General features: G+C 38.8%; 1 protein-coding gene across 2 annotated transcripts; it reads right to left on the minus strand.

Moving 5' to 3' along the window:
• Positions 1 to 3,938: 3,938 nt before the first annotated feature.
• il12ba (interleukin 12Ba) lies at positions 3,939 to 8,025 on the minus strand. Of its 2 annotated transcripts, XM_049586103.1 has the most exons (8): positions 7,260 to 8,025; positions 6,424 to 6,511; positions 6,045 to 6,332; positions 5,815 to 5,920; positions 5,215 to 5,456; positions 4,949 to 5,121; positions 4,620 to 4,741; positions 3,939 to 4,130 (listed from the first exon to the last, which is right to left on the minus strand). In XM_049586103.1, exons 1-8 carry the CDS (start codon positions 7,269 to 7,271, stop codon positions 4,079 to 4,081), a joined length of 1,083 nt encoding a protein of 360 aa, XP_049442060.1. In that variant the 5' UTR covers positions 7,272 to 8,025; the 3' UTR covers positions 3,939 to 4,078. The 2 variants fall into 2 exon arrangements, with proteins under 2 accessions (XP_049442060.1, XP_049442061.1); XM_049586104.1 differs by lacking the exon at positions 6,424 to 6,511.
• Positions 8,026 to 11,402: the final 3,377 nt, after the last annotated feature.

Raw genomic sequence — 11,402 nt, forward strand, 5'->3', positions numbered from 1 at the left:
TACAACTCCCCAAGTCAATGTCTTATTTACTAAGATAAAAAAGAACTGTATTAGCAACACAATGTATAAAAATGTATCAATGGTATAAGTACTCATCCCAAGTGTCCCCAAATTTATCACACACAGGCACACACATATATACAGTACAGGCCAAAAGTTTGGACACACCTTCTCATTCAATGCGTTTTCTTTATTTTCATGACTATTTACATTGTAGATTCTCACTGAAGGCATCAAAACTATGAATGAACACATGTGGAGTTATGTACTTAACAAAAAAGGTGAAATAACTGAAAACATGTTTTATATTCTAGTTTCTTCAAAATAGCCACCCTTTGCTCTGATTACTGCTTTGCACACTCTTGGCATTCTCTCCATGAGCTTCAAGAGGTAGTCACCTGAAATGGTTTTCCAACAGTCTTGAAGGAGTTCCCAGAGGTGTTTAGCACTTGTTGGCCCCTTTGCCTTCACTCTGCGGTCCAGCTCACCCCAAACCATCTCGATTGGGTTCAGGTCCGGTGACTGTGGAGGCCAGGTCATCTGCCGCAGCACTCCATCACTTTCCTTCTTGGTCAAATAGCCCTTACACAGCCTGGAGGTGTGTTTGGGGTCATTGTCCTGTTGAAAAATAAATGATCGTCCAACTAAACGCAAACCGGATGGGATGGCACGTCGCTGCAGGATGCTGTGGTAGCCATGCTGGTTCAGTGTGCCTTCAATTTTGAATAAATCCCCAACAGTGTCACCAGCAAAACACCCCCACACCATCACACCTCCTCCTCCATGCTTCACAGTGGGAACCAGGCATGTGGAATCCATCCATTCACCTTTTCTGTGTCACAAAGACACGGCGGTTGGAACCAAAGATCTCAAATTTGGACTCATCAGACCAAAGCACAGATTTCCACTGGTCTAATGTCCATTCCTTGTGTTTCTTGGCCCAAACAAATCTCTTCTGCTTGTTGCCTCTCCTTAGCAGTGGTTTCCTAGCAGCTATTTGACCATGAAGGCCTGATTCGCACAGTCTCCTCTTAACAGTTGTTCTAGAGATGGGTCTGCTGCTAGAACTCTGTGTGACATTCATCTGGTCTCTGATCTGAGCTGCTGTTAACTTGCGATTTCTGAGGCTGGTGACTCGGATGAACTTATCCTCAGAAGCAGAGGTGACTCTTGGTCTTCCTTTCCTGGGTCGGTCCTCATGTGTGCCAGTTTCGTTGTAGCGCTTGATGGTTTTTGTGACTCCACTTGGGACACATTTAAAGTTTTTGCAATTTTCCGGACTGACTGACCTTCATTTCTTAAAGTAATGATGGCCACTCGTTTTTCTTTAGTTAGCTGATTGGTTCTTGCCATAATATGAATTTTAACAGTTGTCCAATAGGGCTGTCGGCTGTGTATTAACCTGACTTCTGCACAACACAACTGATGGTCCCAACCCCATTGATAAAGCAAGAAATTCCACTAATTAACCCTGATAAGGCACACCTGTGAAGTGGAAACCATTTCAGGTGACTACCTCTTGAAGCTCATGGAGAGAATGCCAAGAGTGTGCAAAGCAGTAATCAGAGCAAAGGGTGGCTATTTTGAAGAAACTAGAATATAAAACATGTTTTCAGTTATTTCACCTTTTTTTGTCAAGTACATAACTCCACATGTGTTCATTCATAGTTTTGATCCCTTCAGTGAGAATCTACAATGTAAATAGTCATGAAAATAAAGAAAACGCATTGAATGAGAAGGTGTGTCCAAACTTTTGGTCTGTATTGTATATATTAATACTTCTGATTCATTGATGTGTACATGTAGTAATCTGTCTAGGCAGAGTTAATTTGAAGAAATTAACAATATTCTTGTTTCGCAAAAAAGCTCTAGATTTACTGTTATTTTTGCTATTTTTCTTGTATAATACTAGATACCTACCTATCTTAAAAAGAAGAACATACAATAATTCTTTAGCTTAACTGCTCACAATTTATGTCTTCCTGTGATGAGGGGTCATCTGTTGACATTGCTTAAGGGGCACAACCCAAAAATACTCTCAACAACTGCACTAGACTAACCGAATACTTCTGTACTGTTACAGTTACTGCTAAGATAAGAGTATCACAAGCAGAGGACTAATATAGTATCATGCTGTTAGTGAAACCTTAATCATTCTTATTGTAAGGCTGAGTAACACAGCCTTACAATAAGAATGATAAGTCTGTGTTACTCAGCCTTACAATAAGGCTGAGTAACACAGACACTTCCTCTGCTGTCAGGGGGAAAACATACTGAAAGTTGCTAAGTTACGGCAGTGATGTTCCCTAACAGCAGACACATCAGCCCCTTTTTGCGATTTAGAGGTCAATGCTAACAGGGGGGCTGTTAGCACTTAACTATCAACATACTGTGTGTGGGAGTCTGTGCAAAGGGATGTTTGAAACAAAGCGATGTTTTCATATTAGTAGTTAAGGGATTATGAATAGACTATTCCTTTTACTTTAGGTTGTATGCTATAAAATATATGGAGCTTTATCCCAATCTTTATTCAAGAGAGTGGTCTATCAGTTTGAGAGCATTATTTATTGATTTCACGTTCAAAAACCCTGCCCTCGCACTCAAATAGCCTCTGCTTGTGCTTGCATCTACTCTGTTTCCGCTCAAACTGTGTGCTCGCACTCAGATACCGTGTTGCTCGCACTCAGATACAATGTTGCTCGCACTCAGATACAACGTTGCTTGCACAGATTTCCTGCTCAAGCTTTGGCTTTTCCTGCTCGCTGTTTCTGTGCGCTCATGGAATTTCTGCTCTCAGATTTCTGCCCTGCACTTGGATTTTTTTTGTGTAATAACCCTGTCAAAATCCCCCAACCAATAGAATGCCAGATTTACTGTTGACCAATGAAATGATCCCTGCCTCCTTGTGGGCGTGCTCGCTTTAGTATTAGAGCATCCCGTCTGGGCGGGTACTCTTTAACTGGGTTCATCCACTCCCACCCTCCAGGGCAGTTTGGGTGTGAGGAGAAAAGCCGAAGCTCAAGCAGGAAATCTGTGCAAGCAACATTGTATCTGAGTGCGTGCAACATTGTATCTGAGTGCGAGCAACATGGTATCTGAGTGCGAGCACACAGTTTGAGCAGAAACAGAGTAGATCCAAGCGCAAGCAGAGGCTATTTGAGTGCGAGGGCAGGGTTTTTGAACATGAAATCAATAAAAAATGCTCTCAAACTGATAGACCACTCTCTTGAATAAAGATAGGGATAAAGCTCCATATGAAATGAACACTTGATTTTTAAGTTTTGTTGTTTGTCAGCTGATCCAATGTAAATGAGTTTTATGATGTAAAGCAGACACAGGATAAGTCCAAAAATTTGGTGCTACATGAGACAAACCAATAGTTGTACTCAGGAGAAAGACAGAGAGAGCAAGAAAGAGATGAGAGGAGAACATAATGCAAAAGCTACATGTGTCTCTTGGCATGTGACAGAGGAAATACCACGCGTGCTGCATCTGCTTTCAGAGAACAGGCAACGGACACATTTCAAAGCGACGGTTCTGTTATTTGGTGCAGTACGAGGAGGAGAGTTTCCACCAAAAGCCACACTCTCACCTTACTGGTTAGGGGAAAGCCATCAAACTCTGATCAGCTGACAACATTTAAACCTGTTGTTTATTGGTCAAATAGAAACAACTACTGAGGTTTCTGTTCTTCACTACAAATGTGTGTTTGGTGTTTAGACTGTACAGTACAGCCTTGTTAAAGAATTATGAGAATGTGGTGTTATAAGAAAGTTTGTACAAAGTTAAACATGAGTAAAAATGAATTCTTCTTGTTATGGCTCAGACAAGGACGAAGCTGCTGATTGTAACTGTGAAACAAAGAAAAACCCATTTAAAAAAATGTGAGGTAGTGATGTCCTTCATTAGGCTGGAAACAAAGAGATTGTGTTGAATATTTTATTTCTTTGCGTATAAAGAATAGATACATATTACAAACTACATAATATAAGGTGGCACAAATATTAAAAGCATATAAATAATAAACATAACATTTGAAAAGATATCCAGTTTGGGATTCTTGTTTTCCTGAAGTTCATCATTTGTCTTGCTGACGTTTGCTCTTTTTGTTCTTCTTGTGTTTCTTCAATCTGTAATGGAAAACAAATATAGAAATCAGTCTGAAATAACCTTTGTCTGTATCATGTGAATTCCTGAGGTCTAGCTTGAAGCGGTCAATGAGGTAACAATGTAAAATAGTCAATTGATCAGTGCAGAACGAGTAATAACGTAAGTAAAAAAAAAAAAATAAACAGTAACATTATTTTCTTGCATTTGACATTTTTTAAAATAAAAATAATATCTCAAGCAAATGCCAGTTTTATAAAGTCTTTGACAATTAAAAGACACCACAGAAAGCAGTTGAAATATATTTCCTAAAGAAACCAAGAGGTAAAAAAGACAACAGACAATTTAGCAGAGACTTAAAACTACTAAGGAAGTATACATGTTTTGGTTTTCTGGCAGGATGAGAGTCAGGTGGCTGAAAAAAGCTGGAAAAACCTGATGATATCTGGTAAGCGCCTTAGAGGGGGAATGAAAGCTGAATCTCCCCCTTTATACCACTTGGAGGCACTGACCTGATATGGCTCCACTCGCTCCATTGTGAGTCACAGAAAGCATCTTTAGCCCGGACACAGATGGCCTTAGCTTTGTGCTTGACTTCAAACTGACAAATGTCTGTCAAGTGGACTGTCAGGGTCTAAGAAATCAGAATAAATGACATTGAATCACTCAAGTTAGGCAACATGTACCCATTTGAGTGCAGTTCTTTGATGACTTGTGGGATTTCCTGTCATTTGACACAAATATCTTATTGCAAACCTGACATTTTAAAAAAGATTTTCCATTGTGCTTTAGTTCTTTTTTTTGTATAAAATTCACACTACAATCAACTGGTTCCTCTCACCTTAGTGGCTTTTAAGCCAGTGCACGGGTTGTCACACCTTTTGCAACCCCTCCTGAGCTGTGCAATCTGGAAAGTGAGGGGGAAGTAGGAGTAGGGACTGCTCCAAGAGCTCGGGTAACTCCACTCTATCACCGTGGTGTTGACTTTACTGATATTCACCTTATCGGGTTTCACTATCGAGGGTGAAAGCAAAAGATTAAAACAAAGATAGGATACAATCAGATGAAAAAGAGCAGTGTCTTATGTGCAGAAAAATAAAAACTCACAGATCTCTGACAGGTAAAAGTGTTTCGAGTAGTTCTCCACCAGGAAATGCTCCGTCGTCACGTAGACATTGATGTGAATATGCTGGGTCTCCTCAGCATAGGGGCAGTGCTGCTCGTCTACGCACAAAATCCTGCGTCCGCTGTCGTCCACTGAACATCTGAAGTTACTCTGACCCGAAGAGCATGTCCAATCTTGACCACTGGCATCCACAGAACACTGGGTGCCACTGTCATCAGTCACACTGCATAAAATAGTGTAAAAATATGTTTTTTTCAATTCAGAACACACACTGGTTTTTATCATTTTGGCTTTGATTTTCATGCCAAGAAGCTGTGACAACTTTTCAAAGACAAACAGGTGAAGAGCAGTTACTGATAAGTATTATAGATGCAAAACATAGATCATTCGGGAACATTTACAGCTGTATTATTTTTATCTGAGAGCTGATTCCATGACGTGACCTTGATCCTAAATTTGTTTCCTTACATAAGGAGGTATTTATAGATGTCACTGTGTAGTCTCAGCTTTGACATGAGTCTGAACAGTGTGTTATTATTGGAGGGCGAAACAGAATACATTTCAGCAGTTTGGAAGCTTACCGTCGAGCTTTGATAAATGCCACTTTGCCTACGCGACTGCTGTGCCAGGTCCAAGAGCAGTGGAACTCTCCGTTGTAATTTTGGGCAGAGCACTCTAAATAATCTTCTAATGGGAAAAATAACATAAACAAGCAGAGATGGAAGACAATAAACAAACAAGAGACAAACTATCAGCTGAAAAACTTTAAATGTGCTTAATTCAAGCTGCTCTATTTTAAATTAGACTCTACCTTGGCCGTTTTTCACAAGGATCCTCCTCCTGTTAGTCTCATCCTCTTGGATCAGGACTACAGTGTAATTGAGGAGCGATCCATCCTTGCGGTGGCAGGTGTAGTTTCCCCCTCCTAAGCTTTCCTCCAGCTGCAGTAGATATGTGTTTCCTGTCTGTTCTTCCTCCACTCCGTTCCTCCTCCAAAAAATATCCTCATTCATGTCGCCTCTTCCCATAAGATCCTCTGGAAACTCTAGGCAGCTCAGTGGCTGCTGGCCCAAAGTGCCATCCACCTCCACGACCAAAACTAACAGAGGACACACAGAGATTTAAAGAGGTTAAAGAAGAATTATTTAAACCTGAAGTGAGTGATGTGTTTTCACAGAGATCAAACATACTGTGGGGCATCAGAGTCCAGTGGCCCATTGGATTTTGATGACTGACTTGCCATAATGCACAGATGATACCGAAAATAAACATCTTCATCTGAATAACAAAGAGAAGACGAGTGAGAGGGAGAGAGAGAGAGAGAGGGTGAGGTGGTGACAGACAGAGATTGAGGGAAATAACAAATGAGCAAAATCAGTACAGATGACTCTTGAATGCACAAGCCAAAAGAGATTTCAAGTCTCAAGTTAATGACACAAAAAGCCATTAACTGATATTGCAATTAGTAAATGTTATAATTTAAGTCCATTAATTTGACAACACAAAAACATGTAAACTATCTGAATAACAGTAAATTAGCACATAAAACCAAAATAAAAGGAAAAGATCGCAACATCTCAATAACCAAAACTGCAGGCTTACACCACAGAGAACAGTTATGATGCCTCAATCTCAGTCATTACAAAATCACACTAATTTGCATTAATGAAGTCAACATCAAGACACATTTTAAACTCACTATTAACAAAGTAACACAGAGCCACTAGCTACGTTTTTATCCATGTGGACAAAGTTAATGAAATAGCTGCATGTACATAAAATAATCAGGTTTCATGATACTGACAACATTTTTTGTTATGCAGAAAACATCCAGATCAAATTTAATCAATAACCATTATTAATTGTACATTATTTTTACATTTTATTTACATTAACAGTCTCTCTGTTCTATTGTTCACTTCCTCGCTGTTATAATGGACTCCTATATCTTTAAAAAGCATAACAATAATAACCTAATAGAGAGTTAAACAAGAAAGAACTGAACAGATCAGTCTAGTCATCTTACCTTGGCATTCATCTCTCCTGTTCTGCGATCCTGTTCAACTTTTATGTGAGTGACCTGATGACAAACTTTCCCATGATCGACCAGAAGCAAAGAAAAGTCCAGAGGAACTTCGCTTTCCAGGCGACTGTATAATCAGAGGTACTCCGCCACCTTTGACTGACTTCCACCGACACATCATCTTTGTTTTTACGGCCTTTTGTTTGTAAAATGAAAATTATTTCGGGGTGTTCTTGGGTATTTGTTTCCTTTAATTTTAACATTGTTTGCTAGCTGTAACCACTGTGTGCGCAGTGCCTGTTTACTTTCAGGCTGGCATGTCTCTTATTTCATTTTCAGTTTGGTCCTTTAGCTACACTGGCACCTGCGGGTGAGTTGACACATAACACGAGCTGCGGTCTGTACCTCTTTAATGTCAGGCTTTTACCCATAGCTTCTTAAAATGTCCCCATTACATTACATTAGGCTTTTTATTTCATCACCCGTCATGCACTATTTCAGAGTGTTACATTTCACTTCTCTTGCGAAAAAATACAACGGTACAAACCAGCAAAGCTGAGCTATGTCTCTAACGTTAGCTTACTTAGAAGTAACGTTAGCCTAATTAACTGTATCATGGTATTACGTCAGATTATGTGCACGACGTCACCTAATTTAAAAGTTAATATCACAATTATGACATGGGAAATAATCAAAAAAGATGGTAGCAGTATCATACTGGTTGATTTTTATTGGAGGAAATTATTTTAAAGAATAAAAGAGACCGAAATAGGACCTACTGTCGTGCTCACTGCCCAGAAAAGTTTGACGCTGTCCCAGGAAATACACGGGGCCGTTAATTGCTCGCGTGCCCTCCTGCAGCATCAGCAATACGACTTCCGGCCTGAATCCTTCAGAATAAAAAGGTATTTCCTACAAATGATAACTTGACGCTGTAAATTTAACAGCACAATTTTAGTATAAGAATATTCAAACACTCATACTATTATTTAACTTGTAAACTGTAAGAAAGAAGCGACATCCTCATAAAACTTCGAGACTATGACAAAACACTGCTCGTGACCTGTAAGCATGCAGTCTAACATTTTCATTATTGTGTGCACAATTAAAAAACAAATGACACAACTTTAAAACGTTTTTTTCGTAAACTAACGTTATAAGACAAAGATTTTTTTCTCCCATCCAGACTTTTAATATTTCCCTTATTGTTCCTTCCAGGGGACCATATACTGTGATAGTCTGAGAGCAGCCTACAACCAGGGGTGTAGCACCAAACTCTTGGCCCTATGCTTCAGCAGTCCTGTGGGCCCCCTGCCCATAATAATAATAATAATAACAATAATAATAATAATAATAATAATAATAATAATAATAATACATTTTATTTGGAGACACCTTTCAAGTGACCCAAGGTCACCTTCCTTCCTTTCTTTCTTTTCTTTTTTGGAACCCAAATTTCCCTTTGTTGGGGAAAGACATGACAGTGTATCTTGGTGCCCCAGCAGCATAAGCCGTCAGTCACTTGGCTCTAGCTGTGTTTAGAGACTAACCCTGGTGCAAGAGATGACTAAACCATTTTGCAACCTTTTAGGGACTGTTCTTTACTTATCAGAGTTGGCTTGAGTATGACTTTTTTTCTTTATTCTTTACCCTTCCCAAAGTTACAAATATTTTCCCTTGAGCCTCTCTGAGTACCCTTTGACGTTCAAAAGACAAAATCCTGGAACTGAAAAAAAATGTTTCTTTTTCTCTTGCCGCACACGCTGGTTAGTTTGTGCAAATGGTGGATTTTTGGCCAAATTTTAAACGAGACGTAGAATAAAATGATTTTGATGAACTATCATCATGTGTCCAAGGATCAATGGAATTTTGAAAATCAAATGATAATTTCTGATTTTACGTTTTCTGGCTATGCTTAATGCTGTAATTTAGAGGCCATGTTTTCTTTAAAAATCTGCGGTAAAATAAATACAAAATACAATCATTTAAATATGTATGACCCTTCCTTAAGACAAAATAAAAACAAAACATAGATCCCTCATTCCAGGCTTTTTAAGGGCTCCCCTCCCATTGGGGCCTTGGGTAGTCAGTCCCACTTTTCCCCCCACTATATTCATTAGTGTTTGTCTGGTCTTCAGAAATGTTATAATAGCCTACTTCTGTGCTTTTCACCAACAAAGCAACAATACCAGACAACATCATTAACACTAATAGTTTATATATTTTTATTATTTCATGTTTATTTTACAAGGGGGTCTCAGTGAGTTAAAAAATCTCTCTTAGAAGAGAGACATGGCCAAGGAAGCAGCTGTACAAAATAACATTTTAAAATACACCATATACGACATGACCCACGAAAATTCACAATGAAACAGAAGAACTTATTTTTTTCACAGACGTCTCTCTGAAAAACAACCATCATTATGATGCTATTACATTCATTAATGGACAGTAAAGTCTCTAATATTATTTAGAACATATTTTGTATTTGTCCAATCGTATTCTTTGCTATTCGACTGTTTACTTTAGCTTTTCTAACAAGTCTTTAAGTCCTCTGTTGATGAGCAAGAGGCAACTATAGGCCTACGTTGTGTCATGCTATAGACTTGTAGAAGGAAGAGATGAGACTGGAATATTTTTGACTGGGATGGGAATGGAGGTTTGCTTTTGAATTCTGATCTGGCGTGATGTAACTGTGTATGTGTTTGTGTGAGGTGCTTTCACATTCCAGTTAATGATGTCAGTAAATTCCTGATGTGATCTGGAAACATCTGAGTGTATTGTGGGAATTATGACAATCACTTCTGCCGCTTGTCAGACAAAGAGGTGAAAGTCCATCAGAGTAAACAACATGTTGTCAGAGCCACGTGTTGTAAAAAGTGCATGCCATACATGAGAGAAATATGTTGATTACTGCATTGCCATGTTGCATCATGTTATTTCCAAGTTTTGTTTCTGTTTCAGCTCTCTCTGTTTGTTTAATCTTTTGATTGCCTGACGTTTGAACAGCTTAAAATCTAAGTTTAAATATCAGAAATCTTGGGCACCTCTTCTGCAACATTTTATTTGATCAAGGAACTATAGTTATGATGGCTTCTATACTATCATAAAATGTTATTATCCTTGTAACATCACAGTGATGTCACATGTCAATCTGACTTTAGTAGCATGTGTCACCTCTAAAACAGGTTTGACAATCTTCAATTGTACGTCAGGTTTAATGAAAGCCACAGACAACTCTGTCCAAAAAGACATCACAGACAGCAGTCAACATGATTTATGACAAATGTGCTGTAACAAAATAAACCACACAAGATTAGGCTAGGTAGGCAATTACATTTAGTGAGGATGTAACAAACCTAGCATGGTCGAGGATACCGTTCATCCTTAAATCTTCTCTGAAACACGAGGTGAAACCAGGGATGGGAAGGATATTATAATATGCCAGTCAGGTCAAAGATGGATGTCACGTTTGGGAGGCTGATAATATGACAGATATATGATAAGATAATAATGGGGGTGATATTTAAGATGAAAAGAAACATGAGCATGCCTGAAAATCAGACTTGGTCCAGCTAGACAGACAAAGGACTGGATTCCTCAAGACCTGTTCCTATTCATTGTTAGGTGGTGCAGCAACTGGAGATGTATTACCCACACAAATTGCTAAAGTGGTTGGGCAGAGCAACATAATGCATACACAGACCAACTGCAGTCTAAGAAAATGATAATAGTTTTGTAAGGCATAGTAACAGACAGGATATTTACTAAAAACTGAAAACTGTTGTCACAAATGTTACTTTATTAGTTTTAAAAGAATTGCTTTCTTTTAATCATTTAATCTTTTTGTACTGAGAAGTTAGATTGAACCATTTGTTGGGCCCAAAATCTCCCCGAGAACTGTTTGGTCTGTGCCTAATGTTTGGTTTGTGTCCACCAGGTTCTGAGGGACAGAAGTATGGAGTTTCTATTGCTGTGTCTCTGTACTTTCCTGTGTAGTATTCCTTTCAGCTTTGTTTAGACGCTACATGTCTGTGGCCTCCCAACACTGTAAACATTACCAAAGAATTTGTTAATGGTCGATTGTACCGCAAAAATTTTTTTATGGACAATCAGCAATGGTGATCTACTGTATATTTTTGTATA

The sequence above is a fragment of the Epinephelus fuscoguttatus genome, linkage group LG9 (genome assembly GCF_011397635.1).
Source record: "Epinephelus fuscoguttatus linkage group LG9, E.fuscoguttatus.final_Chr_v1".
Classification (NCBI taxonomy): domain Eukaryota; kingdom Metazoa; phylum Chordata; class Actinopteri; order Perciformes; family Serranidae; genus Epinephelus; species Epinephelus fuscoguttatus.

Bases quoted from the DNA above. Each gene is read 5' to 3' on its own strand.
- il12ba (XM_049586103.1), bottom strand. The intron at 6,333-6,423 runs GTATGTTTGATC...GTCCTCTGTTAG, and splicing joins CTGGACTCTGATGCCCCACA to TTTTGGTCGTGGAGGTGGAT. The intron at 5,921-6,044 runs GTAGAGTCTAAT...TTTTCCCATTAG, and splicing joins CCTTGTGAAAAACGGCCAAG to AAGATTATTTAGAGTGCTCT.